Source organism: Erigeron canadensis, chromosome 7, assembly GCF_010389155.1.
Source record: "Erigeron canadensis isolate Cc75 chromosome 7, C_canadensis_v1, whole genome shotgun sequence".
Taxonomy (NCBI): Eukaryota; Viridiplantae; Streptophyta; class Magnoliopsida; order Asterales; family Asteraceae; genus Erigeron; species Erigeron canadensis.
This window is the reverse complement of record NC_057767.1, coordinates 39,004,332-39,032,164: the sequence shown is the minus strand read 5'-3', so window position 1 is coordinate 39,032,164 and position 27,833 is coordinate 39,004,332. Positions and strand designations below refer to the sequence as shown.

At 34.9% G+C, this 27,833-nt stretch overlaps 2 protein-coding genes across 4 annotated transcripts; one reads left to right on the top strand and one right to left on the bottom strand.

The window, feature by feature from the left end:
* Positions 1–985: 985 nt before the first annotated feature.
* LOC122606807 (LIMR family protein At5g01460) lies at positions 986–7,899 on the bottom strand. The gene is made up of 14 exons (XM_043779663.1): positions 7,386–7,899; positions 7,155–7,240; positions 5,877–5,992; positions 5,627–5,737; positions 5,421–5,519; positions 5,086–5,208; positions 3,598–3,660; positions 3,448–3,512; positions 2,773–2,882; positions 2,541–2,655; positions 2,374–2,439; positions 1,825–1,935; positions 1,674–1,740; positions 986–1,370 (listed from the first exon to the last, which is right to left on the bottom strand). Exons 1-14 carry the CDS (start codon positions 7,733–7,735, stop codon positions 1,323–1,325), a joined length of 1,530 nt encoding a protein of 509 aa, XP_043635598.1. The 5' UTR covers positions 7,736–7,899; the 3' UTR covers positions 986–1,322.
* Positions 7,900–11,219: 3,320 nt separating this feature from the next.
* On the top strand, positions 11,220–24,314 carry LOC122606709. 3 transcript variants are annotated; one of them, XM_043779560.1, is made up of 27 exons: positions 11,237–11,532; positions 11,613–11,772; positions 11,856–11,948; positions 12,046–12,163; positions 12,251–12,410; positions 12,499–12,673; positions 14,173–14,274; positions 14,739–15,194; positions 15,884–16,495; positions 16,615–16,683; positions 17,211–17,327; positions 17,406–17,648; positions 19,324–19,371; positions 19,473–19,613; positions 19,690–19,842; positions 19,938–20,000; positions 20,104–20,211; positions 20,302–20,385; positions 20,459–20,506; positions 21,243–21,317; positions 21,847–21,942; positions 22,026–22,106; positions 22,277–22,348; positions 22,915–22,959; positions 23,051–23,134; positions 23,240–23,343; positions 23,784–24,314. In XM_043779560.1, exons 1-27 carry the CDS (start codon positions 11,291–11,293, stop codon positions 24,130–24,132), a joined length of 4,098 nt encoding a protein of 1,365 aa, XP_043635495.1. In that variant the 5' UTR covers positions 11,237–11,290; the 3' UTR covers positions 24,133–24,314. The 3 variants fall into 3 exon arrangements, with proteins under 3 accessions (XP_043635498.1, XP_043635497.1, XP_043635495.1); XM_043779562.1 differs by lacking the exon at positions 23,784–24,314 and having other exon boundaries at positions 11,223–11,532; positions 22,899–22,959; positions 23,240–23,342; XM_043779563.1 differs by lacking the exons at positions 23,240–23,343; positions 23,784–24,314 and having other exon boundaries at positions 11,220–11,532; positions 22,910–22,959.
* Positions 24,315–27,833: the final 3,519 nt, after the last annotated feature.

Genomic DNA, 27,833 nt, shown 5'->3' with positions numbered 1-27,833 from the left:
ATATGTACATTCCTATCAAAATTATTGTCATTGATTTTGTTTTGCAAAATAGAGAGACATATATGTGTGTCTTCTATTCACGCATCACATCTCATCTTAAAAGAGAGTCCCATTGTTATTGTTATAAACATAATTAGGCTATCTCCAATGCTAAGAACGTTTTTAGGTGTTTTTGAGCTGTCATATCATATCCTTACAAATCTTCATACATCTTTACAAATTCTTCAAATCTTATAATTTTATCTACAAGCATACAAACATCCTTACATATCCTTTTACCTCCAATAAAAACAAAAATATATTAGGTAAACACAAGTAAGAACATACTTCAAAAAATCCTTAGTTTTGGACAAGATTCAACGGCAAAAGATATCCAATGGAACCTAAGAACACCTCCATTGAAGATAGCCTTAGTTCAATGAAAATCATGAGAATACTTTTCTTCCCATCTCATTGTGGTTGTCCTAAAATATAAAATAAAATGTAAATGTAATACTCAATGTATCTTTTACAGTTTTACATTATTTGGATCTCAATGCCTCGACGATATATAGAATAGGTTAACATGTAACAGTTTTACCTCTACTAATTGAAGAGACTGCTTATAAATTATATTTAGGTATTATGTCAAGGACTTGAGGTTGTCCTAAAACATAAAAGCAACAATTTGAGGTTTGGATAATTAGCGAACTCTTTATCTAATTAAATATTACGTTAACTTTGTATTTGAAGCTCAGTTAAGTTGGAACGTTGGGTAATTATTATATTAAAAATATTCCCGATAATTTTAAAACAAACATAAATACTCGTAGTAAAGTGGACTACAAAAAGGGACAAAAGGAGTAACGAATATCATTGATCTATTTTTGTAACCTTCAAATTTGGTCGTTTGCTATACTTGTTCATTTTCTAGAAGTATTATACTACAAGCAATCAACTTACAAACATTCCAATGCTAAAGCTTTCATTGTACTGGCCTTCCACAAGTCGCAAATGCTTTGTAATAATCTCCATAACAAACAATAACAAACGAATTCCACACAAAAGTTAAACCATGTACCGTGGCGTCATGTTACTGTTTTAGATATTTTACATCAATGGTCACTGAAACCCAACATGTTACAGGAAAATACATACAGGTGGTGTCGATATCAGACCAACAGAAAAGCAGAAATCAACCTCAAGAATTCCATGCTTCTAACCGGATCATGATTCTTCAATATGAGACTAAGCCATATGCATCCGATAGAGAAGCACTCAAAATATAAATCAATATAACTGAAAATTTCCCATGGATCTGTGTTTTTTAGTCATAACATGCTTTATGACGATAGTTGGAACCTGCCGCTCGGCTTTCTTCTCCTCCATCCCTGGTCAATACAAGACAAAACCAACAACTTAGTAATCTATTCATTACCATTTTAATCAAGCTAACAGTAAACAAGTCATAACTCCAGACTCGCCCAAAACATATCTGGAAGTAGCCATTTACTTTCAATACACAGTTAAAAGTTAATATGTATCCAAGATACATTTCGGGTGACTTTAAACCTGTACGCCCCCCTTTGATCCCTTGAATTTTAGTCAACTTGTTTATTTTACCCGTTTTTAGATAAAACAAACGACTATTAACATTTTCATTGCTAGAAATTAAAAAAAAAAATGAAACATACAAAAGCGGCGTAGTAAACAAAGGTCAGTCCTGCTAGGGCGACAAATGCGATTTGGAATATGTTATACCTGTCAATGTCAATGAGATGATCAGAAATTAGTAGAATTTAAACACAAACCACTTCATGGAAAGGAGAAGTAATTGCCACTGACTTGTACAAGTATTTGATTCCGCGAAGAGATTGCAATGTATGACCAAATATTTCTTGTGCAGCTGTAGCTTGAGCATAGTACGCAAATGCAGTTGAACAAAACTGGATCACACTGGAATCACCAAAAAAGATGGCCATAACTGAACTTAAGTACCAGACCATGATAAGAAAAAAAAAAAAGAATAACCAGAAGATAAATAGATAAGTTAGCAAAGCTATGCATAATAACGTACGCGATATCGAATCTCCTATATTATTGTATAAAAAATAATTTATCTTTTCATCATAATGGCGTGTCTACAAATGGTGTGATTAACAGCAAATTTATTAGACACCGTTAATTAACCTGAAGTGACATATCTTAGTCAGAAACTCTTCATCATTGCTTCTCGAAAGTATTAGTCAGTTTAGAGAAGAGACGATGAGCAGAAAAACTCGTTCTATTACTAGCATTAAGATAAGTACCACCAACGGTGTCATGTAGAAAGAAACTTTCTAACAATTTACATGCAGCTGCAATTTGAAAAGCCCAAAATTCAAATCAGCATACCTGATTGAACAAAGAAGAATGAGAGCCACGTTGAATAAGAAAGAGTTCATGAGAGTACCTCCCCATCTGTAAAACCACTCTAAGGTTAATAAGCACAAGATATCCAACTGGTAACCAAAACAACAAACATATGATTACAGAGCTATTAGAGTTGAAAAAGAAATTACTTCATTGGATGGATGGTGATAAACACTAGTCTCAGACCAAGCATCATTGCTCCAGCAATAACTGCAAGCAGAAGGTAGAAGCAGAAGAATGCAAAAGCCGCGGTACCCAAAAGACCTGTTGAAGTAATATGTCAATGTAACAAGAATATGATTATTCAACCATAAATGTGTATGCATTTAAGTCAGTGTGTGTATATGCTTATATCAAAAGAGAGATGGAATGGAAAATCACCCCAGATATCATCCAACTTTATGAAAACCTCATTCAAGAATGGAGAAAGTGGAGGGTCAATCAACAGATATATCACGATGTGTGCAATCCAAGCAATTGAAACAACCAACCTAAGAAAAGGAACAGTCAGAACTCAGAATACATTTCAAAATGTGTAAGATAAAGGCTGGAAAAAGCATCAACACGGTTAGAAGGCGAGGCAGACGCATAACTTAAAGCATGAAAAATATTTAATTCTACGACATGCAGAAAAGGCTAGAATGTGTGTGTATGTGTGTGTACGATGTGTGCAATCTAAGCAATTGTTGAAAAATATTTAATTCTACGACATGCAGAAAAGGCTAGAATGTGTGTGTATGTGTGTGTACGATGTGTGCAATCCAAGCAATTGAAACAATCAACCTAAGAAAAGGAACAGTCAGAATACATTTCAAAATGTGTAAGATAAAAGCTGGAAAAAGCATCAACACATTTAGAAGGCAAGGCAGGACATGCAGAAAAGGCTAGAATGTGTGTGTGTGTGTATGTGTAGTCGTACCATAACTGATCAGTTCTCACTATGTTCCACTAAGTTATGGATTTCCAGACATGACAATAAAAAGTTCAGTTGAAGATGCATTACACAAACTAACTTGACATGCTGTGTGCCCACTGCCCAGTATCAGAATGACTTACCCAAAGACTCCAAGTATAAGCTTTGCCAGATAGCCAAGAACAGTCAAAGCCCAAGTAGCCTCTGCCTGATTAGATTTTATAAAAAAGTTATATAGACTAGAAAAAAACATTACCCAACACTATTCAGCGCAAATGCTATATGTTTATCACCTTTTCGCCTTGAGGGTACATCTCTTCCAAAGCATTCACATCCTCTTCCAAAAGAAGCAGCTCCTGAAGAATAGAGACACATAACCTTGAAACCCAAAGAAATGATCATATTTACAACAAAAATGAAACTAAACAGCATCATGCTACCTTCATAGATAAATTAACATGAAACATACATGAATCAACCACGCTATATATAAGGCATTTCACTAGTTACTCATTTTAGATTACAGCTTCACCTACTGGAGTTCTATACAAGACATATTTTCAGCCTTCTGTCTCTCGTTTTTTTTTTACTTTCGACAACAAATGAAGATAAACTGACTAAGACAGCAAACATTTTGGTACATATAGAACAGTTACAAAATATTGAATTCAGCATTAAAAGATTCCAGTTGATTGTAGCATTCTTATTTGGGAAATGATTTACTGCACACATTTATGATGCCTATCATGTCCAGAAAGCAAGATATTGGTGTTGTAGACTTATGGCCCATCCACTATAAAATACAGAATTTCAAAACTACAGAATTTGAGGGTACTTCTTGCATTCAACACTATTTGTTTATTTAGTTTTGAATAAAAATGTGCCTATATTAAATCTATGGAGTACTCTCTGTATTAAATTCTAGCTTAATATATCCCCAATGGCTGTATAGACACATCTGTATACCTTTGTAGAACTTCACACAAGGCCAATGCTTTTCTTTAAAACTCGAATGTATACATGATGATATTATCTACTATCTAGTATGTAAGTGCTCATGCAGAGAAGTCCCCACTCCAATCCCTTTTTAAAGGTACTACCAGATTACCTACGCAAAGTGGCAGCAGCGACAATAATTCTCTATGGCATCCGAGCTTATGTGTGTATGTCTTTGTGTGTGTGTGTGTGCACAGGTGATGTTTCTTGGAAGATGGAGGAGAGAAATGAGGGTAGGAAGATGGAAGAGGAATGGAAAGATTGAAGGGGGAATAGGTGGGGGTGAGAAAGTAAAAATGGATGGTTGTATCAAGTCTACTTAAATTTAAGAGTTTTTAATGTGCTTTATAATATGGTCTAGACTAGATGTTATTATTACTTTGATCAAACCTTTTAGTCTTTTACACCATGATTATCTTCAATAAGATTAGATAAAATGCGACAAAAAAATACATCTTGAGAATCACATATATTACAGCACAATTCTAAATAAGGACAGAGTGAGTACTTCTACAGTAGCAAAACATGTAACTTAGAGTCTTATATAGTTATATGCAGTGAATATTGACAAGCCAATTGCCTGAATTTTAACACTCACAGTACTGCCAACTTACTCATACATCTAATTTTGAATTCCTCTCAAGAGAGCAGGAAAATTGAAAGGCTTTTGTAATCATGAAAAAAAAGGACTCATATTCAATGCAAACTAATAACAGAACACATCACCTACAAGGCTACAAAACACCCAAATTCATAAAGTAAGTACAACTTTTGAGATGGCATACCTTTTCTACAGCCTTCATGTTTTTACGCCATTTCCTTCCTTTTGAACCACTTCTTTCTTCCTGATGAAGTGCATCAGCTGCCTTCTTTAATTCTCTTGCTTTCTTACCGAGTTCGGTAGCTTCCTAAAACAAATAAGAGAAACCAATTCAAACAATCATTTCTGACTGATATAACTCTGCAGGAGCAATACAATTAATTAACAGGTGAGAGTTGACCCAGCCTCCTGTTGTTTGAAAAAACCCTCCGCTTCAATTGGTATTTTTCACGAAAAGCAGACATGAGATAACAAATCCAGTGTTTCACGAAGAGTTCGAATAGTGGTCCTATTGACTACCTTGATATACTGTGATCTAGTAATCACTGCCTTTGGCCGCCTCACGAACGAGAATATAAGCCCCAGGGGGAGGCAGGCAATGCCAACGCCACCAAATATCTAAGTATGACAAAGCAAAGCTTCAGGATTATGCATAAAACTTCACATTATCACAGGCTACATGCTAGACGATAATTCACATCCACAAGTCCAAGAAAAGAACTTACTGAGAACAGCACAGAGCCTACAATAGTGGCAAGTGCAACAACATATTCTGGAAAAGTCGAGCGCATTGTCCATGTTGTCTCTGATGAGGGACTAGCATCATAGGCAGAACACTATCAATCATAGAAGAGATATATAAGTACCAGAAATGAAGCATAATACTGAGAGGCTGAGACTCCGAGCAATAATGTGTTGCATAAGATAACCAAGAAAATGAAGTAAATAAAGGAACAGAAGACTCTCTTAGCTCACCTGGCGAGCACCACTATTGACACATGGTTGACCATTAGAGAACTGAAAGGTGCTTGGAAATGCCATGGTTGAAGAAGAAAGATGTCTAACTGTGAAATCGACTTTTCCGATAACACCTGGCACATGAAGATCATATCAAGATATAATATTTCAGCAATACGTTTGCACCTATTTCATGACATGGTATACAATGAAGAGAACGAATGTCACTTTCACATGCAAAGTTATTGCCAAAGTACTTGAATGCATAAGCATGACGAGCACAAGGCATTACAAGCTATAAAATATAACAAATGCGCCATAGCTTAAAAGGGAGTCATGTTTGTTTATGATGAAAAAAGACTATCCAAAGCAGAAGTAATAGTACATCAAAAGTTACCAAGTCAATCACCAACTACAGATATAAGACAAAATCTCTACATGTTAACAAGAAGTCAGCGTGAAAAAAGAGCCTACCATCTTTGCCATTAATTCCCTACTTCTATTTAAATTGCACTCAAAACTTATTCAATATGATTATGGAAGAGGTTGTGTATTCAAGTACTATGTTAAATATTAGTAATCAGTTAACTAACTAAAAATTTTGAAATCTAAGCTCCAGAAAGGACCTCAATAACGCAATGTAAGATTTTGGCTATAAACAAAGTTTTACACTAGACCTGATCAACAAGCAAAAGCAGATACAAAAATGCTTATGGTCACTGAAATTAAAAAATCCTGGATACGGGGAACACATCAAGGTGATAGTAGAATATTCATTCTGAATGGAGTACCAGATACACTTTATATGTTTTATGTTGCACTGAGATGCTAACAGATAAAATGACAAAAGTTACCCATCGTTACAGGGTTTGTCCATCAACTGAACACTTTGACAGTGAATTAGGGAGGAAGGAGTATGCAATGGAAATTGAGAGATACTCCTTAACATCCTTCCATAGTCTCGTACCTAGAGTCAAGCCAAACATTTCTTGAGGTACACCATTGGTGATACCAACCATTATTTGAGGAGCGCCTAATTTCTCTCAATGCCTATACAGCATCAAGTCTAGCACCTTGAAACATGTAAATTTCGATGACCTAATGTAGTATCATCAGAAGCAACCAAGTTTTCTCCTTTATCCTATAAGAATACAGTAAAGCACTTACTTTGCTTCTACTTAAGCAATATCGTATAGACAATCACACCTTAACTACCGCAAACATACATAAACTTTTTTCTCAATGATGAAACACATTTAAAAATAGATATATTTAATCAAGAAACAGAAGACTAACCGTATAAAATACCAAGCACCAATCCACAAACGATAGCAGTAGTGACCACCCAAATCAAGGCACTTTTAATCCGCTTACCAACACTCCTATAAAAAAAAATACATTGTTCAAGATCCAAACTTTATTATTATTATAACATATAAACAGAAATATATATATATATATATATATATATATATATATTAAAAAAAGAAAGAAGAAGAGAGGAAAGGGTAAAGGTGATATAATTACTTGTCTTGATCGCCTTCGTAGTAAAACATGGCGAAGGGGATAACGAAAAAAACAAGAACAGCATCGACGATATAAATAAAAAGCCAGAGATCCTTCATAGGCAATGTCAGATTACAAGCTCCGTTATATATAGCATGCTGACAGGCCTGACGGTTAGCCACGTCAGCAGGCAGCATAAGTATAGAAATCGCAGAGACTGATAACCCCAAAACGACAACGAATTTGGGAAAGTAAGCTTGGTTTTTGTCATCGGGATGCTGGTAATTAACAAGCAGATATAGATTGAATACAAACACCAGTACACATACTACAATCGCTACTATTAATAATGCTAAATTGAAATCCCCCATTTTTCAAATTAGGGTTTTTACTGTGTGTGCGTGTTTTTTTGAAAAATAAAGGTAAAGGAGATCACACTATTTTCTGTGATTGTGTAGATCCATCTGGGCTGGCTTTTTTCGGTGGGGGTGGAAGAATGGGTAAATGACGATAATGACCTTGGAGATTACATTACATTACATTACAGTGTTGGAACAGCCTGGTTTTTGTTGGAGAGACAGCTTTTATTCCTTTTGAACCGGCCCAATACATAATCCTTCAAAACATTAGCCTAAAAATCCTCTTAAACTTTCACAGCAAATATTAGAAAAATGAAAGTTTAAAAACTAAATCAAACAAAACTTTCGTGCCAAAAGTAAAAAAAAGTTAAAATTATGTAACAAAAAATAAATAAGTTAAAATTATATGACCAAAAATAAATAAGTTAAAGTTATGTAACAAAAATTAATAAGTTAAAAGTTTCATGGCAAAACTGTGAACAATCCAAGTCTCTTATAGAGCCTTAGATTGTTATATATATATATATATAATGACATATTTGATTCTTTAAGATAAATATTTGTTATGATTAACCTTAATACCTAATAAGTAGTTATAATTTTAGATATTAGTTATTTTTTGTTCTCTTTTATTTCTTTTTAAAATCCAACTTGATATATAGTTTGAACCTTTTATATCAATATTTTAAAAAATGGTTTAAATTGACCTTTCCAAGACCATTGATTAGAGTTTAGTTCCCTTTTCTTATACGAATATTCATGTGTTTGAGCCAACATCTGAATCTAACTAATAGTTATTTATATATCAATATTTTTTACAGTAACATTAAATAATTTGGAAGGTGGTTACTAAGTGGGTTTTTTTTTTAATGAAGAGACAAACATATGAATTTAAATATCCTATGAATAATTGGAGGTGGTTCATCTCAAGCCTATATCTATATAACTATTAGTTTAAGTTTATATATCAATATATTTTTTTAATAACACGTAATATTTATAATGATATATTTTTGTACTTCTTAAACATATATTTCATAATATACCAACATTACCAAAAGACATTTATAACAAAATATTGACCTTCATCATTGTTCTTTTGCATGTACTCCACCTTATTTATATAATCTTCTCTTCCAATTAACCAAATATCTTTAATTCTTATTATCATCTGCCTCAACTACACTTGACTACTATTTCTTCTTGGTCGACTCAAAACTGTAGAAGACTTGACTTGACATTTAAGGTTTTTGGTTTATCTGTTGTTCATACTTAACTAGCAGATAGCACACGGGATTTCTTGTGGTTATTTTTTATCAAGCAAAGGTGTAAAAAAAAAGAAGACATTTTGTGGTGTTTGTCGACTAGTGATAATAATAAGAGGTTAATTAGCTGGTAGGGAGACATTATAAAGGTATAACTTTTATATAAAAAGCTAACAATTTTGTGATGGTATATCCCTCATGCGCTACGCAGAGCTTGCCGCCCACAACATCAAAAGAATGCGTTGCGGCACAAAAGGATATCAGACACCTGTTTGAGATAAAAAGGAAATGAGCTAATCACCCATAAATTAGGGATTCAGTTCCACCTTTACAAGGAGATAATTAAGGAAATGGTTGACGAAAACCGGGGACCTAGGAAACCCTATGAATAAGTCCAAATGGTGCCAAACCATTTCCCCCTATAAATAAGAGATCAAAATATCTCCAAGGGGCATCACCTCATACACACACATAATCATACGCATATCACTTTCAACTTGTTCGATTGGGGTAAAGAGGCTAGAACCCTACCTTCAGGGAATCACCAACGAACAACCCCAAGACACTCATCATCCCCATCTTCATCCTAATCTCGGTTCGGCGTACAAACATTCTGCTTTGAAGCTTTCTTGATGGGTAATAAGCTTACAAATCAAATCAAGTGATTTGTAAGGGTTGTTAATATATTTGTCACAAAAACCTAATTCCCATAACATAGATAATTTGTATATATCTAGACTGATCTATATACACCTTGGTTGTTTATAAGGTTGCTTTATGTGTATTCATTAGCCTTTATGTTTCCAATTTGAGTTGTTATGATTGTAGGTAAAATTGACTTGGACAACAAACCAGCAACTAGTCACAAGATATGTATATTGATGATGTAGTCATGGATGCGCACTTGACCAAGTTTATGTAAATGTTTATTACTCGTATTATATATTCATATTAAAGTTGTATATAAACTTCTTAGAATACATCAAAGTTTTGCTTGAAAATATATGGGTCCTTAAGTGTGAAAAGCGTTCGTAACAAAGTTTTTTGGGTTAAATCATTGAAAAATGCAAATGTATGATTATGTTATGGATGTGCACTAAACAGGGTTTATACGAATGTTTATTATTATATATCTATATTATAGTTGCATATATAAACTTATCAGAATACACCAAAGTTTTGTTCAAGAGTATATGGGTCGTTAAGTGTGAAAAGCGTTCGTAACAAAGTTTTTTTGGTTAAACCACTAAAAAATGCAAATGTATGAGTTATGTTTAATTTCAAAGTTGGGCTGTTTTCAGGTGTGTACATATTGGTTGGGCTTCAGCATGTTGCGTAAAATGGCCACTCAACCAAAACGATCATAACACCTATACCTGGCAATCCATACCCAAATGTTTTCAATTGGGTCTATTTGGGTAATTTATTTTACTAATTGGGTAAAGATGAGCACTGGAAAATGAAAACAATTGGGTTTAATTGGGTAGATTGAAATATAACTTAAATGAAGAAGCGGGTTGAGCGGGTTTTTCATATTGCACTGAGCGAGTTTTATTATAGTATGTAGTTCGATGGATTGGAAATTGCCAAATTGGATTCAACAAAGATCAGAGGAACTGAAACATATATATATATATACATACATTAACTATAGGGTTTTGCTAAACAAAGCCCTAAGAGTTTTCGTTAAGATGCATTAATTAGTTATTTTGGTAGTATTTCTAATTTTTATTTATACTCATCAATTTATTTTTACACAGTACTAATTACTACAATAATATTAATAACTCTTTTTCAAAATTAATTTAAATTTTATAACAAATATCATATTTTTGGCTTTGGGCTCGAGAAAAATGCGGGTCAGACCCGCACCCGTTTGACCCGCATTCCTAAAATGACCCGCTTTGACCCGCACCCATTTCGACATGTTATCCAAACCCGCCTGACCCGTCCATTTTGCCAGGTCTAAATTATTAACACCTAATGGGAGTCCGGCTCGGTGGCCCCGTGTGTCCTTTCGCACACACTAGCCTAATGGTAAAGAGTTAATTTTTCACCATAGATGTCCGGTTCGAATGCGTTATGTTATGTTTGTAGGTTAAGAGTTAACAAGTGGTACCCTATATAGACGAAGACCGATTAGAATGTATCCGACAATAACCCAAACAAAAAAAAAGGAATATATATTAAGGGAATCGCACAATACTTGGGTCTTGGTACATAGTTTGAGCCAGACAAGATAGACGAATATTAGGTTAGCTAGGGTTCATGAAATACTTTGAATAGATTGAAGGGAGGGAGGATGGTGGAAAGTATATCACGGGAGAAGCTGGCCGGTCTGATTCAGTCGGCCAAAACATCAACTGATATACCTTCAAAACTGGACACCTTATTTCAACTCAAACACCACTTGAATCTCCTCACCGAACAACAACAACAAGACGATGAAGAAGGTGATGAATTATTAGTCTCGGACCTCCTTCCTCAACTTATTCTTCACTTTCGCACCGACCGCTCCAGCCCCGTTCGCCTTTCCGTTGCTCAGTATGTACATTATTTCTTTCAATGTTGTTTTCTTACTTGATCGAATCCAATTTATATTTACCTAATAAATATACATGTAGGATTGCTGGTGACGTAGGGTTAAGTTACACTCATTTGTTACCCGAGATCGTGCCTTTATTCATCACTCTATTACGAGATGCTACCCCCGCGGTTGCCAGACAATCCATTACCTGTGCTATCACTTTGTTCCGTCGTGTCCTTACCAAAATCGCTATCCAGGTTCAACCCTGCTCTCTTCTCTCTGTGTTATACTACTATATATCAAATCACTGTACATAGATGCTTATGCTTGTGGCTTTCAGGGTTTGTTTTCTACTGAGTTAGATGATGCTCTCGAGTCTTCATGGGCATGGATGTTGAAGCTTAAAGACGAGATATATGCCATGTCCTACCAGGTAAAACTCACGTTTTCCCCCATAATTTAGCATCCAAGGAACACTTGTTTAGTGTAATGTGTGCTGCCTAATTTTGTGATTCTTTTTGATTTGCTAGCCTGAAACCGATGGGAGGAAGCTGCTTGCGCTAAAGTTTGTTGAAGCCGTTACGCTTTTATATACAGCTGATCCTAGTGCTTCTGCTGAACCCCCTCCCTCGGATCATACTTCTGGAGGTATTTAGAATTGACCGTTAATTCTATTTTTGTCTTTTGTTGTTTGTGTGGTTATCGACACTCTCTTTGTGATTGTTTCTGTGGCAGACGAGTTTAACATAGCATGGCTTCGTGGAGGCCATTCCATACTTAATGTTGGTGATTTATCAGTTGAAGCTAGTCGGAATTTGGGTTTGTTGCTTGATCAGTTAAGATATCCAGCCGTGAAGTCACTCAGTAATATGGTGGTCATCGTGCTAATTAAGAGGTATTTCATCTTCTTCATCATATGTAATGATTTGTAACCTTATGTACTTCGTAACGTGTTAACTAATTGCTTTCTCTCTCCTTTACAGTCTTTCGACCATTGCAACGAAGCGACCTGCATTTTATGGACGGATTCTTCCAGTTTTGCTTGGTCTAGATCCAGCAAACTGTGCTGTGAAAGCGGGTCGAGTTTCTGGGGTGCATCATACTTTAAAGAATGCATTCCTCTCCTGCTTGAAATGCACACACCCGGGTGCTGCACCGGTAACTGTTTCACATCTTTTTTATGTTCATCTGGCTGCTATATGTCTTCATGTGTTGGAAGTTTTCTTAACTTGTTTTAGATCTTTTCCTGTTTCGAGCTAGTTTATCGTGGCTTAAACTTTTTTAGCAATATGCATTTTTATGTTGTTTCCCTGTTCAATGGAAGCTTTCCATTATCAGGTACTGTTACTAAAGTTCTTTTATCCTGCTTATCTGCTATTTGGAATTAGTTAATGTACAATGTACCTGCACTCCTGCAGTTCAGCCTAACATTTATTTTTTACTCTTCCTTTGCTCCACTTTTCACTGTAGTTAGTTACACAATTTTTCTTGATTTATACCAAAGTCAGAGAGATACCATGGGATAGATTTAGTGTAAATCAAAGATTTCGACTCATTTATCTGCATTTCGACCCAGCTCATTTATGGAGAGCTAGAGGTAGAAGTTTCGACTCATTTATCTGCATTTCGACCTAGCTCTGATGGGCAAAACTTAGAACATTATTATTTATGGAATGGATCAATTGGTCTGAACTGGTTTAATGTAATCTACTTGAATCACTAGCTTCCCCTCTACCTAATTTATACTATTGTTCCAGTTGGGACTTGAACCCTCAACCAAGTGGAGACTCCTAGGATGAAGCCCCCTTGCCTTGATGAACTGGTGCAACAGGATTAAAGCCGTCCAAAGTGTATATGTCACTTTCATCTAAAAAATTGATTTCTATGCAATATATATGTTTTTAAACATATATAAGTTGTTCAAAACTGTTGGCAGGTCAACCCATCCCTGGCAAGATATCTTAAAAACTAGGTTGGGGGAACAACCCTACCTGACAAGATATCTCAAAAACTAGTTGTTTTGATACAACCCTTAACCCTGTTTTGACCTGTTAACCACTGGATGATTCTTCCATCTCTAGTGTTATGCACTTACTGCTGAGGCAAATAAATGTTCCAAGTTGGCCTTTCATATGATCCTACTAGATATATCAATTATTTATCAAATCGAAATAACTGGACGAAAGTGTTGGCAGTCAACCTTACGGTACACAGTAAAATCTTTACTGCACACCACTTGCTTTCAGCCAAACTCATTTACTTGTTACCAACCCAGTAACCCTTCCATTTCGCCATATTTACTAGACATTTATTGATCCTACAGACCTACACTCACCATGTTACTTTTGTAATGTGGCCGTGACATGATTTTCCTTTTGTAATGTGGCATTTATTTTCATAAATATCTACATTCATTTTTGGTTGTCATGTATGAATTTATTAATCAAGAACATCTGCTTTAGGTATATCCTTTAATACAGAACTTCACAATTTTAATATTTCTATCTTAAATGGATGTATACTTTTAACCTTTCGTTGTTGCTCTGCAGCATATGAACTTGATTCCATTGACTGACATCATGGATGGGAATGCTGTATTTCTAGTTTCTGTTGTGTTATTTTTGCTAATGTAGTTGAACTTTGTTTTGTTATTTTAGTGGCGAGATCGTTTAGTTGGATCACTTAAAGAAATGAAAGCTGGAGGGTTGGCTGAAGAAGCCCTTCAACAAGTTTCTCGTGGTAATTCATCTACTGCACGGGTATGTGACCCATGGTAATAAGCTTTTGATTAACTATGGACTTGGCTTATCGTCTCCAAATGGTTCAAATGTTACAGATGCTTTATACCTCTTATATAACTTTCTTACAAAAAGAGAGTACAACTTATATTTTCCTATCACGTCAACATTAATTTATATTTTCCTTAAACATTTAGTCAAACTTTGTTATAACTTTCAGTTATAAAATATATTTTTTCAAAAATTATTTATAAAATTAAATGAACCTTTTCTGGTATGATAAGCAATCATTGAACATCGCCAACAAATTTTTTTTTTTAACTCTGCTGCAGTGAGCGGGTTCAATGCTAGTATATTATGTACGTAGTTTAATGATGAAATCAGTTTTTCAATCTTTCCGAATTTTCTATTTTTCACAATATATGTAACATACATCTGGGCGCAAGTATTCATGTGAATGTCGATGAATGCTCTTTATCTTACAGGATGTAAAACCCTCAATAGAAGTATGTGATGCCGTGCACTTGCCTGCGGTTAGGAAGAGGCCTGAAGTAAAAGATGATGATGTACCTGTAAAGCGTGCCAAACTAACACCCACCTTGAATGACGATTTGAGCTCATCAAGCAAAGTAAAAGGAAATGTAGACAACGGACGGGTTCAGCAGCTTGTTGCTATGTTTAGTTCATTGGTTGCACAGGGTGAACAGTCTGCTTCAATGTTAGAAGTTCTTATTAGTAGTATATCTGCAGACTTACTAGCGCAAGTAGTAATGGCCAATATGCCAAATCTTCCTCTAGTTCGTCCCAAACAAGAAGGAGATGTAGAGTTACTCAAGACTGGGTCCCAAGATAATGATCTATCTGTATATCTGACAAACATGTTATCACGCTCTACTACTTCTGAAAATACACATTCTGCATTGGAGACACACATTGATGAGGTATACCTATTATTATAAACATGATCTCTGAGGTTGGTGTATGTCTGAGTTCTACCTCTTGTTAGTTCAGAAAATGAGCTCAAACTCAATTCTCTGTAGCATGACAAGTCCCAATGATGCAGTCTCTACTTTAGAAATATTCAAGAGCTCAGAATGTTTAAAAATAACTGTCCGAACTATGTGTGATAAACAAGTCAGATTTGAGTTAGAATTAAATTTACCAAACTTGACCATCACCAGTTTGTTAACATATATACATACACGGCTTGAAAAGTTTGATAAGGGTGTCTTTAGTTTCATAAACTGTTCTCTACTTTCGTCTTTCTTGGTTCTCTGAAAGCTATATCCAACTTTCTATATCCACTTCTTCAGAAAGCCTCTCCATTTTTTCTTCTCTAGAAAACTCTTGAAAAATGAAAAAATGTCCCAAGATAGAAAATTCAAAAAGCAGAAAATGATATTGGAGGTTGACTATTTATATGCTCCGAGCTCATATTTTCATTTGATAACAAACTTGATAATGTTAGCCCTGTTCAAACTCAAGATCGAATTCCTCGTGGTAGCTCAACTCGTTTACAGCGTTAATTCTAGGTTTCACAAGTTTCTGCTGTTTGATGTTTGTTTTTTTTTTTTTTGGTTCTAAAATTACATTAGTAAACATTTTTCTTGTGTTGTCTGCCATTCTACAGAAGCCTGAACATGAGGGTGAACTGCCTGCAGCAAAAGACGCTGTATTACTTCAGTTTGCAGCAAAAGACAGTGTTTTACCACATTCTGCTATGGAGCAAGATTTGATTCTTTCGGAACCTACTGCTGATATAGCGTCAGTAATGAGTGTTAGCTTAGCAATTCCATGTGAAAATACCAATGTGGGGGAACTTGAGAACGGAATACCAGGTCTAGATTCCTCAACTCGGGATGATGATATGCCTGACATCCAGGTTGATGCTGCAATGATTTCTGCTGACTTGGAAGAAAATAGTCAAGAGCAAGTTACCAAATTAGGCACTTCATCGATGGATTTAGTTCCTTCATTGTCTACAGAAAAGTCTGAGGAACTTAGTCCAAAAGCAGCTATGGCAGAAGCAAACAGCATCAACTCCTCAACCGCAACTTCTATTCAGTTTACACCTAAAGTCGTCCTGCCAAAGATGTCTGCCCCTGTTATTGGCTTGACTGATGAGCAGAAAGATCATTTACAGAGATCTGCTTTCATACGTATCATCGACGCTTATAAGCACATAGCAGTTTCCGGAGGTTCACATCTTCGCTTCTCGTTACTTTCACATTTAGGAGCCGAGGTAATAACACACCAGCAAAATATTTCGAATTGCTTGATTTCGTATAATAACCTTGCATAAGCTGTCTTATTTTTATGCTTATGATCTTGAAGACCTCTTGCATGTTGTCGTTATGGCAGTTTCCTCTTGAGTTGGATCCTTGGGAAGCTCTGCAAACACACATACGGTCAGATTATACTAGTCATGAGGTAATTTTTCAAAGTCCATGTATAACTGATGTAGTATTCTTTTCGGAAAGAAATATATCTCGACTATTAGAAACAAAGCAATTGACTTCTTCTAAAACATTAACAAATATTTTATACTTTAGAATAGGTACTCCAATATGAATAATAGTGTTGATAGTTTAGTATCAAATCCCAATCAATCTTATATGTTAATTACCAGGTTTAACTTGCTAAACCCCAGATATATTCCTTTTCTTTATTATTATTTTTATTGTTCCTATTTAGTGATACAATTGTTCGTTATAACACTAGTGCAACCTAGCACATATTATTTATACAGCATTTATGTTCACTAATCAATTTACTACGTTTGATTAACTTGATAATAGAACAAAACATAAAATTAGGATTGCCATTTTGAAGCAGTTTGCCGTTTACTAATCTAAAATAATTGGCTCAACCTAACTCACTGGATTTCTCATATAAGATCATTAAACTATTTATGAATTCAAAATATCTGAAATGATGACAATGACTTATTCTTTCAGGGCCACGAGTTAACCTTACGTGTTCTGTATAGATTATTTGGGGAGGCCGAAGCAGACCATGATTTCTTTTCTTCAACAACAGCAACTTCTGTATATGAAATGTTCCTTCTAAAAGTGGTTTGTAAATGTTCTCCATTTTTTATGGTTATCATCTTCAAGCAGGCAACGTATAAAGTTTATTCAATCATATCGCAGGCAGAAATACTCAGAGACTCTTTTCCAGCAAATGATAAATCTTTAAGTATCTTGCTAAGTGAAGTTCCTTATCTGCCTAAATCAGTTCTTAAGATGTTAGAGTGCCTGTGTGTTCCTGGAAACAGTGATAAAAATGAGGAGTTGCACAGTGGAGAGAGAGTCCATCAAGGTCTCAGTATTGTTTGGAGCTTAATTCTGCATAGACCACCGACTAGAGATGTTTGCTTAAAAATTGCTTTACAGGTATATATGTAACACATGTGTTTGTGACTACTTTGTTCTAGTATGTATATTTGATATACACATATGAAACTCTATATACATCCATACATGCACATAAATTGTTCCAAAACGCAGTATCTGGTGGTAAGTGGTCAAGGCACCTTCTAGTACTCAAACTTTACAAGTGCACCTAAAAGGATCTAGTTATTTATTGCCGACAGAAATGATCTATTAGTAGAACAGGGTTTTATGTGATCTTAGGGTTGATAGTGCTAGTTTTGTTAATCAGGTTTGTATACTGTATTATATTTTGAGATCTTGTTTTATCACATGGTATCTGAGCCACAGGACCACCTACAGGAATCTTGGTGAAAACCTAGACCACCTGTGTTGCTGGCGTCGCTGGTATCGGCACGGCTGCCTTTTAAGTCTCCCATTTGCTGTCTGTCATCTTATCTTCCTGGTATCTTCTCATCCTGTCCACTACCTCTAGCTCGTCAGAATTCTTTGCCTCTTGCTTGAAACTTTGATTCAGTCCAGATCCGAAGAGGCATTGGTTTTCTTGTCTAAATCCGTGCCATCCACTGCTTTCAGTTCTGGTCCGCTGTAATATTACCAGAGCCCTAGATTACTAACGCTGGCGGCAGTACTCCAGTATTCTGCCATATCTGTTCCTATACTTTACTGTCTGCTGCCGTATCCCCGATTTATGTCCCTGTGGACTACACGAAATCCCAGACCTTATACCAGCTTCATGTTACTTCATTTCCGTCCTTGTTCCGAGTTCTTGTCCACCGAGGTTATGTGGTACTGTTTCGAGTTACTTTTAGCCTAGATCATTAAGTATATTGCTGTCTTACTTCCCTGTTCCAGATCGCTTTTCCTATTCCCATTGTATTCTCAAATTCAATTTGACATCCCTGATGCTATACCTGTTCCCAGTTTCTGATCCGGTTCTCTCGCTTGTTTCTTGATTTCAGTTCAAGTCGAAAATCTCTCTTGTTTGAGTTATAAGTTTAACCTCGAGCTGCATTTCAGGTCATCTTCTAGACTTGTGTCATTGTTCTATTTGCTAAATACCAAGTTTCGATTAGATTTCGATTCTTGTTCTGGTCTGTTTTCACCTTTTCTTTCTGAATTCTTGTCCATTGGTTCCTTTTTCTGTACTTGTACCTGGTTTATCGGTTTTTTGTTCCCGTTTAAGATTTCGGTTCTTGAATCCTGACCCATATTCCAGTTACCTCTATTTCTAATTGGGGTTTTCGTCATGTCCCCTGCATGTGGTCAATCCTCGATTGAACTGATGAATTCTCACCTTTTGGAAGGAGCAGTTGGCTAAAGTGATAGTATTGATGTTGTGTCTAGTTTTTTTTATTTATGTGTAACCATTGGAAATGATTGTATCATTGCTCTAGAGGATGTTAGAGGTTATCTAGTAGTAGTATAGGGTTTCATGTGATCTTGGGGTACTTAGTAGGGTAGTATTAGCTTCCAAATTTAAGCTTGCACTGTACTATACATTGAGGAATTCTCTTACAAGTAATTATCCAGATTTATATTCTCAGATCCTGTTTTATAAAATTTGTATACCCATGCATTCTCAAGTTTCATTGGTTCTCATGTGTTTACAACATTAATTTGTTTATGCATATCATATTTACTTATGGTTTTAACCATACTGTGACCGCTTGAACAGAGTGCAGTGCACCACTTGGAGGAAGTGCAAACAAAGGCAATACGATTGGTATATCTTGAATTTTCAATGAATAATCTTAACCAGCTTATGGTTATGTCTCCCTTTTTTCTATTTTTTCTTTCAGATTATGATCAGTATCCTTTATTCAGGTGGCAAACAGGCTTTACCCTATACCGTCTATTTCTCAGCAAATTGAAGATTTTGCGAAAGAAATGCTGTTATCTGCAATGAACGGTGATCATTTGATTGATACGGCCAGTGCTGATGAATCTAATGCGGAATTAGCAAAGGTGTGGTTTTAGTGTAATGATGAAGTCAAGTAATATACGGAAATTTGTCATTTCGCTCATCATTTCATATATGTAGGACGTTATGGAAAAACATTTAAATGAGTCAGTAAGTGCCATCACCAAGGATTGTACCTCTGAGGCCGGTCAACCACAATCCGAAAGCATTCCATCCCCTTCAATAACCGATGCACAGCGGTGTATGTCACTGTATTTTGCCCTTTGTACAAAGGTATCTTACAACTTATCAGTACATAAATGTTTGCACAGTTTCATTTCTCTTATTAGCTGTTTAATTAGTTGCGGGGTTTTTTTTATGAATTACAGAAACATTCTCTTTTCCGTCAACTTTTAATCGTCTACAAGAACATGTCAAAAGCTGCAAAGCAGGTTCAGTAGTTTATCGTGTATCGACGTTCAACTTTAATGTAAAAGACTAGCTCGGCTATTCTAAAATTAAGTTTGTATCCTTAACTTGTCATTTTCTTTGCAGGCAATTACCGTCCAAATACCCAAACTAGTTCGCACCATTGGGCCTTCACCTCAACTTCTTGAAATTATTGCTGATCCACCTGCTGGAAGTGAGAACCTTCTGATGCAGGTTTTTGTCATTATTTTTATATAATTTATTATTCTTATAAGAGTTGGAGAATGTCTTTTTCATTATTGTTTTTCTTCTTCTTTTCAACAGGTTGTGCAAACGTTAACAGATGGGGCTGTTCCTTCTCCTGATTTGCTAGCTACCATTAGAAAGTTATATGAAACAAAGTTGAAGGTATATTATTTGTTTTTCTCATGGTAGATAGAATTCTACTTTCACATTGATTTGAAGTTCCATCACATATCAGGACGCAGAGATTCTTATCCCGGTGTTACCGTTCATACCAAAAGATGAGGTTTTCTTCTTTACTTTGATTGCAAATAACTTGAATTACTTGCTTGTTTTGTTCTTTTTCTTAGCTAACATAATGTTTGCAAAAGATGTCCTCTATGAGGGTGTTTGGATATATGCTTTGAAAGAGCTTACTGCAACTTGAAACTTTTTAATTAGTTACTTAAACCTAGTCTTAGGTGGGTAATCTTACGTGAGCTTCTTAGCGGCTTTTTTGACCCTAGATAACCAGAGAGTCTAAATCAAATAACACGGTAATAGTTTCTAATGTAACATGTGTTTGTCTTCAAAACGTGCACGAATAGTTACTTAAACCTAGTCTTAGGTGGGTGATCTTACATGAGCTTCTTAGCGGCTTCTTTGACCCTAGATAACCAAAGAGTCTAAATCAAAGTAACACGATAATAGTTTTTAATGTAAAATGTGTTTGTCTTCAAAACATTCACTAATTCTCAGTTCTATATTTAACTATGATACAAACCCATCGCATCATGCTATAAGCTAGGTGTAGAACTCACTCCCGAAAGCTAGCTCAAAGGAGGAGGGGACACCTAGGCTTATAAACCACCAACCAAATCCCATACATGGCCGATGTGGGATCATAACAAATTATTTGCTTCATTGTGTACTCCCATAGTTTCAAAATCACTAAATGAACAATTACTTGGTCTATTGACTTAATTCATTCTCCGATGGTAAAAGCTATAATGTTGCGATAATTGTTGGTACTCCTTTTCCAGCTTCTTCAGATCTTTCCACGCTTTGTAAATCTTCCAGTGGATAAATTCCAGACCGCACTTTCTCGTATCTTACAGGTAACTTTTGTTGGCTGACTAAATTAATATTTTAATTCGTTATTTGCTTTTGTTTTTAATTCATATTGTGTTTAAGTGCATTATTATGTTTAATATCTCGTGATGACACTTTCTTGAAGTGGAAATATAAAGTGGCGGGTACTTCTTGTGAAATGGGAATTTTAAGTATAGGATCTCGTATGCCGCATGCTAGGGTTGTTTGATAGGATCTGTCAAGTTTTATTAATCTAAAAGCTATGCCTTATGTGTGTTTTCTATGCATAAAGTTTCCTAAAACATTTAATGCAGAATATTAGATTGTTATCTGAAATAGTATATTAGTATGATTTTTAAATTGTATTTGGCAGCATTAAAAATTTGGAAAAAAAATGTATTGGGTCCCCATTTAAAATTACCTAATGAACTTAACCCTTTTCCTTCCATTTACTGAGCTCTCTGTTACAGCCATTGGTATCTCTGTCTTTGGTAAGTATACATAACTAATAAATATTAATATACTAAGATTGGTTGTTTGTAACATTACTTACAGGAATCATCTCAGAGTGGTTCAGTTCTTACACCAGCTGAAGTGATGATTGGCATCCATGGCATTGATCCTGAGAAAGACGGGATTCCCCTTAAGAAGGCATGCTCTCATTTTCGTCATTACCAACTCTTGTCTGTTCATCACCTTGCAACTCAAGAATTCATTTTGTTTTTCTTAAGCAGGTTACGGAAGCATGTAACACTTGCTTTCAGCAACGACAGATATTTACCCAACAAGTTCTAGCGAAGGTTTTAAATCAACTGGTATGTCTAACCTTCAACCAAGTTTTGAAATGGGTAATATTTTAAGATGGGTTAAAGTGCGTCACTTTCTCTTGGTCAATGAATGCAGATGTCTGATTTTTTGGTGAAGGTTCTTGCACTATTGCTTACTGACACCAAACTCACCATGATTCTAAAATGCCTTTTTTCAGGTTGAGCAGATTCCTCTTCCAATGCTATTCATGCGCACTGTAATACAGACAATTGGTGCATTTCCTTCTCTGGTAAGTTGATTGAAAGTCACACTATCTTTGGCATTTGCAAGGCTTACTTTATAAGATGTATTTTGCTGTTCAAGAACGATTACGGAGGTTTATTAGATGTTTGTTTCTTTAAGTAGCTATGTGATACTTCTAGATAATAGTAATCTGATAATCAAGTGATATCAAACATGGTGCTGGAGATAGTCTGGGGATTTAACTCTGTGCGTGATGTTGTAGTATCATTTTAAATATTGTCGATGTTTTGGCAAATTCTGATTATTTAGTAATTAGCTAGGGTATATAAGTAAACTTACTCTAACCTGTGATACTTGCTTTTTTTAAAATATTTTAAATAATCTCATAATCATTAGCTGAAGTTGGTTATCCAAACACTAGAAAGCATATGTATGTTTTTTGCTCACTAGGTTTGGTTATCATATTAATGTGATAGTGAGCATTTTCAATCTTGGGGCGTTCGTTTTTCCTTTAGGGTACTTGTGTTACGTGTTGAATACAATCTGTTCTGATTAATATATATATATATATACTTCTATTGCTGAATATTTGACAGTCAAAATATAGTACAGGTGGATTTCATAATGGAGATTTTATCTCGTCTGGTGAGCAAGCAGGTGAGAAATGTTCATAACTTATGTTACAGAGTACAGACGTATCTTACACAGTTGGAACTTGTATGATAGAGATTCTGCTTTTGAATTTCAGATTTGGAAAAATCAAAAGCTTTGGGTAGGATTCTTGAAATGTGCTCAGTTAACCAAGCCTCAGTCTTTCAGTGTGCTACTGCAGGTGTGCCAACTAATCTTGATAGTAATTATGTTTGCTTGTGCTCTAGGATTTCTACTCTTATCTGTCTCATGCTGATGTGCATTCACTTGTTTTGCTACCCTTTAGCTTCCTCCAGCACAACTTGAAGTTGCATTGAATAAACAACCTGTACTAAAAGGTCCATTGGCTTCATATGCAAGCCAACCAGACATTCGATCTTCACTTCCAAGGTTCATTAAGTTACTGTGTTTGATGCTGTTTAGAGGTGGTGATTTTTGAGTATTTGCATGTTAACTTCGAATGGGTCGAGCTTGGTATGCTGGTAGAAGTAGGAAAAAAGATTAGTGTCAATGGAATTGGGTCTGTCGGTTGAAAGGTGAATAAATGTAGTTTGATGCATAACCTTCTGAGACACGTTATTCAGAAATATGGATATTTTCAAAATTCTTATATTTGTGATTATAACTAATCCACTTGCGTATTATCTATAAGACTTTTTTAAACTAAAACTGTTTCTAGTCAACCCAAACTGTCTCTTTTGACTTGTACCAAAAAGTATCCATTTGACCCTTGACCTTACCAGATCCTCAATCTTATTTTGCCACCTCTAAATTGTTGTTCAAGACCTCTCTAGGTGCTCACTGCACTGAAAATGGCTTGCTGTTTTCAGGTCCACACTGGCAGTTCTTGGAATTCCACAAGACTCTCAAGAGGCAAGTCGGGGGCAAATGACCCCACTGACACAGTCTCAGGCTCAGTCACATACAGAGTCTCAAGCTCAGTCACAGACAGTGTCTCAAGCACAATCGCTGACAGAGTCTCAAGCACAATCACTGACTGAGTCTCAAGCACAATCACAGGAGCAATCTCAGGCACAATCACAGACACAGTCTCAGGCACAATCACAGTCTCAGGCTCAGTCACAAACTCAGTCTCAGGCTCAATCGCAGACAGTAGATACAGGCAATTCAGAGAAAGAAGTAGTGACTGAGGAACCAAAACTATCAAGTATCAGATGAGCTGGTATCCAACTAGTACTTGTATGTTTATAACTTGTGAGTACCTTTTGTTACTTCGTTAGAGGCTCCATCCTCTCGATTGTATAAGGAGGCTTTAACTGCTTATAGTCATAGGAGATTCCATTGTGAACTCTTTTAGTTGACCATGTATTCATAGTAATTTATCAAAAACCCTTTTTCTAGTGGGTAGACTTTGGGTGATTTGACCGATTCCAGCTTCCTTTTTTTAAAACTTTTTTTTTATATAGTAAACATCGTTTCCTTGTTAGCTTTACCTTTTAATTTGTAGTCCTTTGTAGATATAACCCGAATAGATCCATTCTAAATACTTAAAATTGGCACTTCTAGTTTTGTACTCAGTGTTCTGCACTGTTTCTGGCTATAACCCGAGATCCAAATGGTACTATTGATTCATTCTAGTTGTTGGATGAATTACCTAGTTATGGCATTAGAACTTTGCTAAAAAGGAACTGTGTTCATGGGAAGGTGGGATGTATATTCATCAAAGATATCTGCCGTTAAAATATATATATATATATATATATATATATATATATATATATATATATATATATATATTCATCAAAAATTGGGATCCTTACAGCGATTTGTTTGAGCCTGTGAATACTGAATAGTCTGCTAAGCTGGATTTTTTACTTTTGTGGCTAAAACATTATCAAGTTAACATAGGCTAGTCTATCCTTTGCATTTCATTGCAGATTGTTGAAGATTTCTACATCGCACAATTGCTTTAGAAAGCGTGAATGGCTTTCATATGGAGAAAATGGTCCCATTTTTTGCAAAACTGAATGGTTAGGGTTTGGCACGATATAGTTGCAGTGACAGCAAATATGTCCTACCATTTTTGTGTATGTGATTACATAATATATTTAATTAATATCACATGAACTATGAACATCTTGAGCACTTTAAGGTTCAATCTACAGATAAACATATGGAAAATCTAAACATAGAGCTTCCAACTTCAATTAATGTCTAAATTGTGAGTTTTACAAGTTCCGACTCGATGATTATAACTTTATATGGTATCAGTATGTTCATTTGTGTTGGCACCGAATGAATAGTAGATTTCGAAATATTCTCAAAACTCAAAAGATTAGTCTGTTTATACAAATAATCTAACATTTGCATCGATTTGTTAAAAGGACGAGTTATTCTCCATACATTATTGGGACGAAATAGCACATGAATGGTGACCATAAGTAATCGGGTAGGGACTAGGGATACCGGATACGTACTTTTTATGTTTTTTTTCTTAGACCAGCAATCCATACTTTTTCATGTTTTACATCAATATATGTATAAGCTGGTGGTTTTATTTGTGTTTTACATCTTCACGTGTACAAGTTTCGGTGGCGTATAAAAAGAATGTGGTGGCAACTAATTTGAAATGCAACTAGTGTTGTACATCCTAACTAGTGCCTCTAATGAACTCGTTATTTTTTTATTAATCAAAAGTTATATTTAATGTGTATTAATTCAACCTAAAAATTTTCATTTTTAAATGAATAATTAACACATATTTTTATATTTTAGAAATATTTTCATATTTATTAACTATTTATTAATATAAACATGATAATAAATTAAATTAATGATCATTAAATGTAACTTGTTGATTATATAAAAAGTATTATATTCATTAAATGTATGTTAACCAACTAGTCCTAATACTCGTACGATGTACGGAATACGGTAGTTATATATATTATATTATAAAGAAATTCAAATATGTCTCATACATGATTTGTAAGTATGAAATAAATTGTGGTTAAAGTAAACTGATGATTGAAACCAAAGTTATAACGATAAATATAATATATGTTTAGTTGAAGTTTTGGACTTATCTTAAATTTGTAAATTCACATCAAAATCGGAACTTGTAAGCATAGAGATGACGACAAATAGCCTTGTGATTTCGGATCGTAAACTCAATTTTTAATTATTCATGTTATTAAATTATTAAAAAAAATATAAGTAATATAAGTTGAAGAATTTAGAAAGAAAAAAAACAACTTTAAATTAAGTTCCACATATCGTTTAAAGAATATCTCAACCCTGTTTTAATATATTGGTGGATACGATAGTCAATATATATATATATTAAAATAATAATCAAGTAAATAAAACTTTAATGTATCAAAAATTTTATTTAAAATATACATTAGATATTCATAGAGTTGGAAAGAAAGACCAAGATTGTTTTTCCAAAGATAAAAAAAAAGGATAAGTGCCAGAAATGTAATCATCTAATGCTCAAAAGTTATTGTGTGTACGAACTCTAGGTCAGTTTTATTGTGTTCACGAAACTTGAAGTTTTGGTTATTGTGAACATAAAACAGGATTATGGCTATGTGGGACCGGTTACTTTCACGTTGATCCGTTGACTGCTTACGTGGCATGCACACAATAACTTTTTGGGATTAGTTTATGCATACAATTAAAAAAAAAACAGATTATTTTTTTTCAAACTCGCCGGAAACTTCAAATACTCGCCAGAAAACTTAAAAATCCGATTAAACCTTCGTTTCTTCGAATTAGACCACGAAATTCGTACCAAAATACTCAAAAATCAGCAGCGAACAAACCCTCAGCAAAAGTTAAACCGATTGAGACTCGCCGAAAAATTCACCAACTTGCCGGAAAAATTAAAATCACCATAACTTTGTTGTTTATTCGAGTTTCGACTTGAAACCAACACTAAACTGCTCAAAATTGTTGTCCGAAACTCTATTAGTTTATTTTCTACCAAGGTTTGACATAGCAATTGGGGTTTTTCGACGATTTGATATACCATATTAGTTCATTGGCTGCTTTATTTCATGTGCCAAAGACTCCTTGGTCATTGGGGGTTTGTGATGCGTAAAACACGCAAAAACTCAAGTACAACGAAAATTCAACAACTTGAAATACTAATAGATAAAGGAGTCACTCCAAACCACCAAGATCAAAGATCTATAAAGGTAAATGGAGATTTTTAAGAAATAGAGGCTAATCTATTAATTCAATTCAATCTCAAAACTGATTTTACAATGAGAAATACAACCCCTATTTATAGTCACATAAACTATTTCCTAGGAGTTATCGAAATAATAATAAAATAATCAGCTTAGGTTGTGTATGTTATGTTGTAGTATCTGTTTAAACGGTTGATGAAGATGAACAATTCGAAAAGAGAATCGGGAATCTATGTTTTAACTTAGCGGGGTAAACTTATAGTTTGCGGAATAAACTTATAGTTTGCAGACATGGCGTGTTTAGCATAGCGGGGTAAACCGAAGGGTTTAAGCCTATTAAACGAAAAAAAAAAAGTGTGTTGTTATAAATAAATTGACATGGATACCCTTCATATATGGGCTATGTTTTGACATAAAATTGGTATAGTTTTTTTAGAAGAGTTGACACGATATGATTGGGCAGCGACCTTACCAATTTTTAGCAGGGCAAATATATGCTTGGCTAACTTCCCCCTTACCAAAAATTACAAACAACAGTACAGTAATACTTACCATGATCTCTGTGTCCGTATAATAACACAAGACACCACCGTAATCCTCTCTCTCTCTCTCTATATGTGTCTATATATACAAAACTAAATCCTTTACAAAACCCCAAAATCTATTTGACGAATCATAATAATAATAATCAGTAACAATAAAATAAAATTAGAGGAATAAGTT

Excerpts from the sequence above, each read along its gene's own strand:
- LOC122606807 (XM_043779663.1), bottom strand. The coding sequence starts at position 7,735 with ATGGGGGATTTCAATTTAGCATTATTAATAGTAGCGATTGTAGTATGT. Across the intron at positions 5,738-5,876 it reads TCAATAGTGGTGCTCGCCAG|TGTTCTGCCTATGATGCTAG; the intron begins GTGAGCTAAGAG and ends TATGATTGATAG. Across the intron at positions 1,741-1,824 it reads GGAATCAAATACTTGTACAA|GTATAACATATTCCAAATCG; the intron begins GTCAGTGGCAAT and ends TGACATTGACAG.
- LOC122606709 (XM_043779560.1), top strand. The coding sequence starts at position 11,291 with ATGGTGGAAAGTATATCACGGGAGAAGCTGGCCGGTCTGATTCAGTCG. Across the intron at positions 11,949-12,045 it reads TATATGCCATGTCCTACCAG|CCTGAAACCGATGGGAGGAA; the intron begins GTAAAACTCACG and ends TTGATTTGCTAG. Across the intron at positions 19,843-19,937 it reads ATTTTGCCCTTTGTACAAAG|AAACATTCTCTTTTCCGTCA; the intron begins GTATCTTACAAC and ends TATGAATTACAG.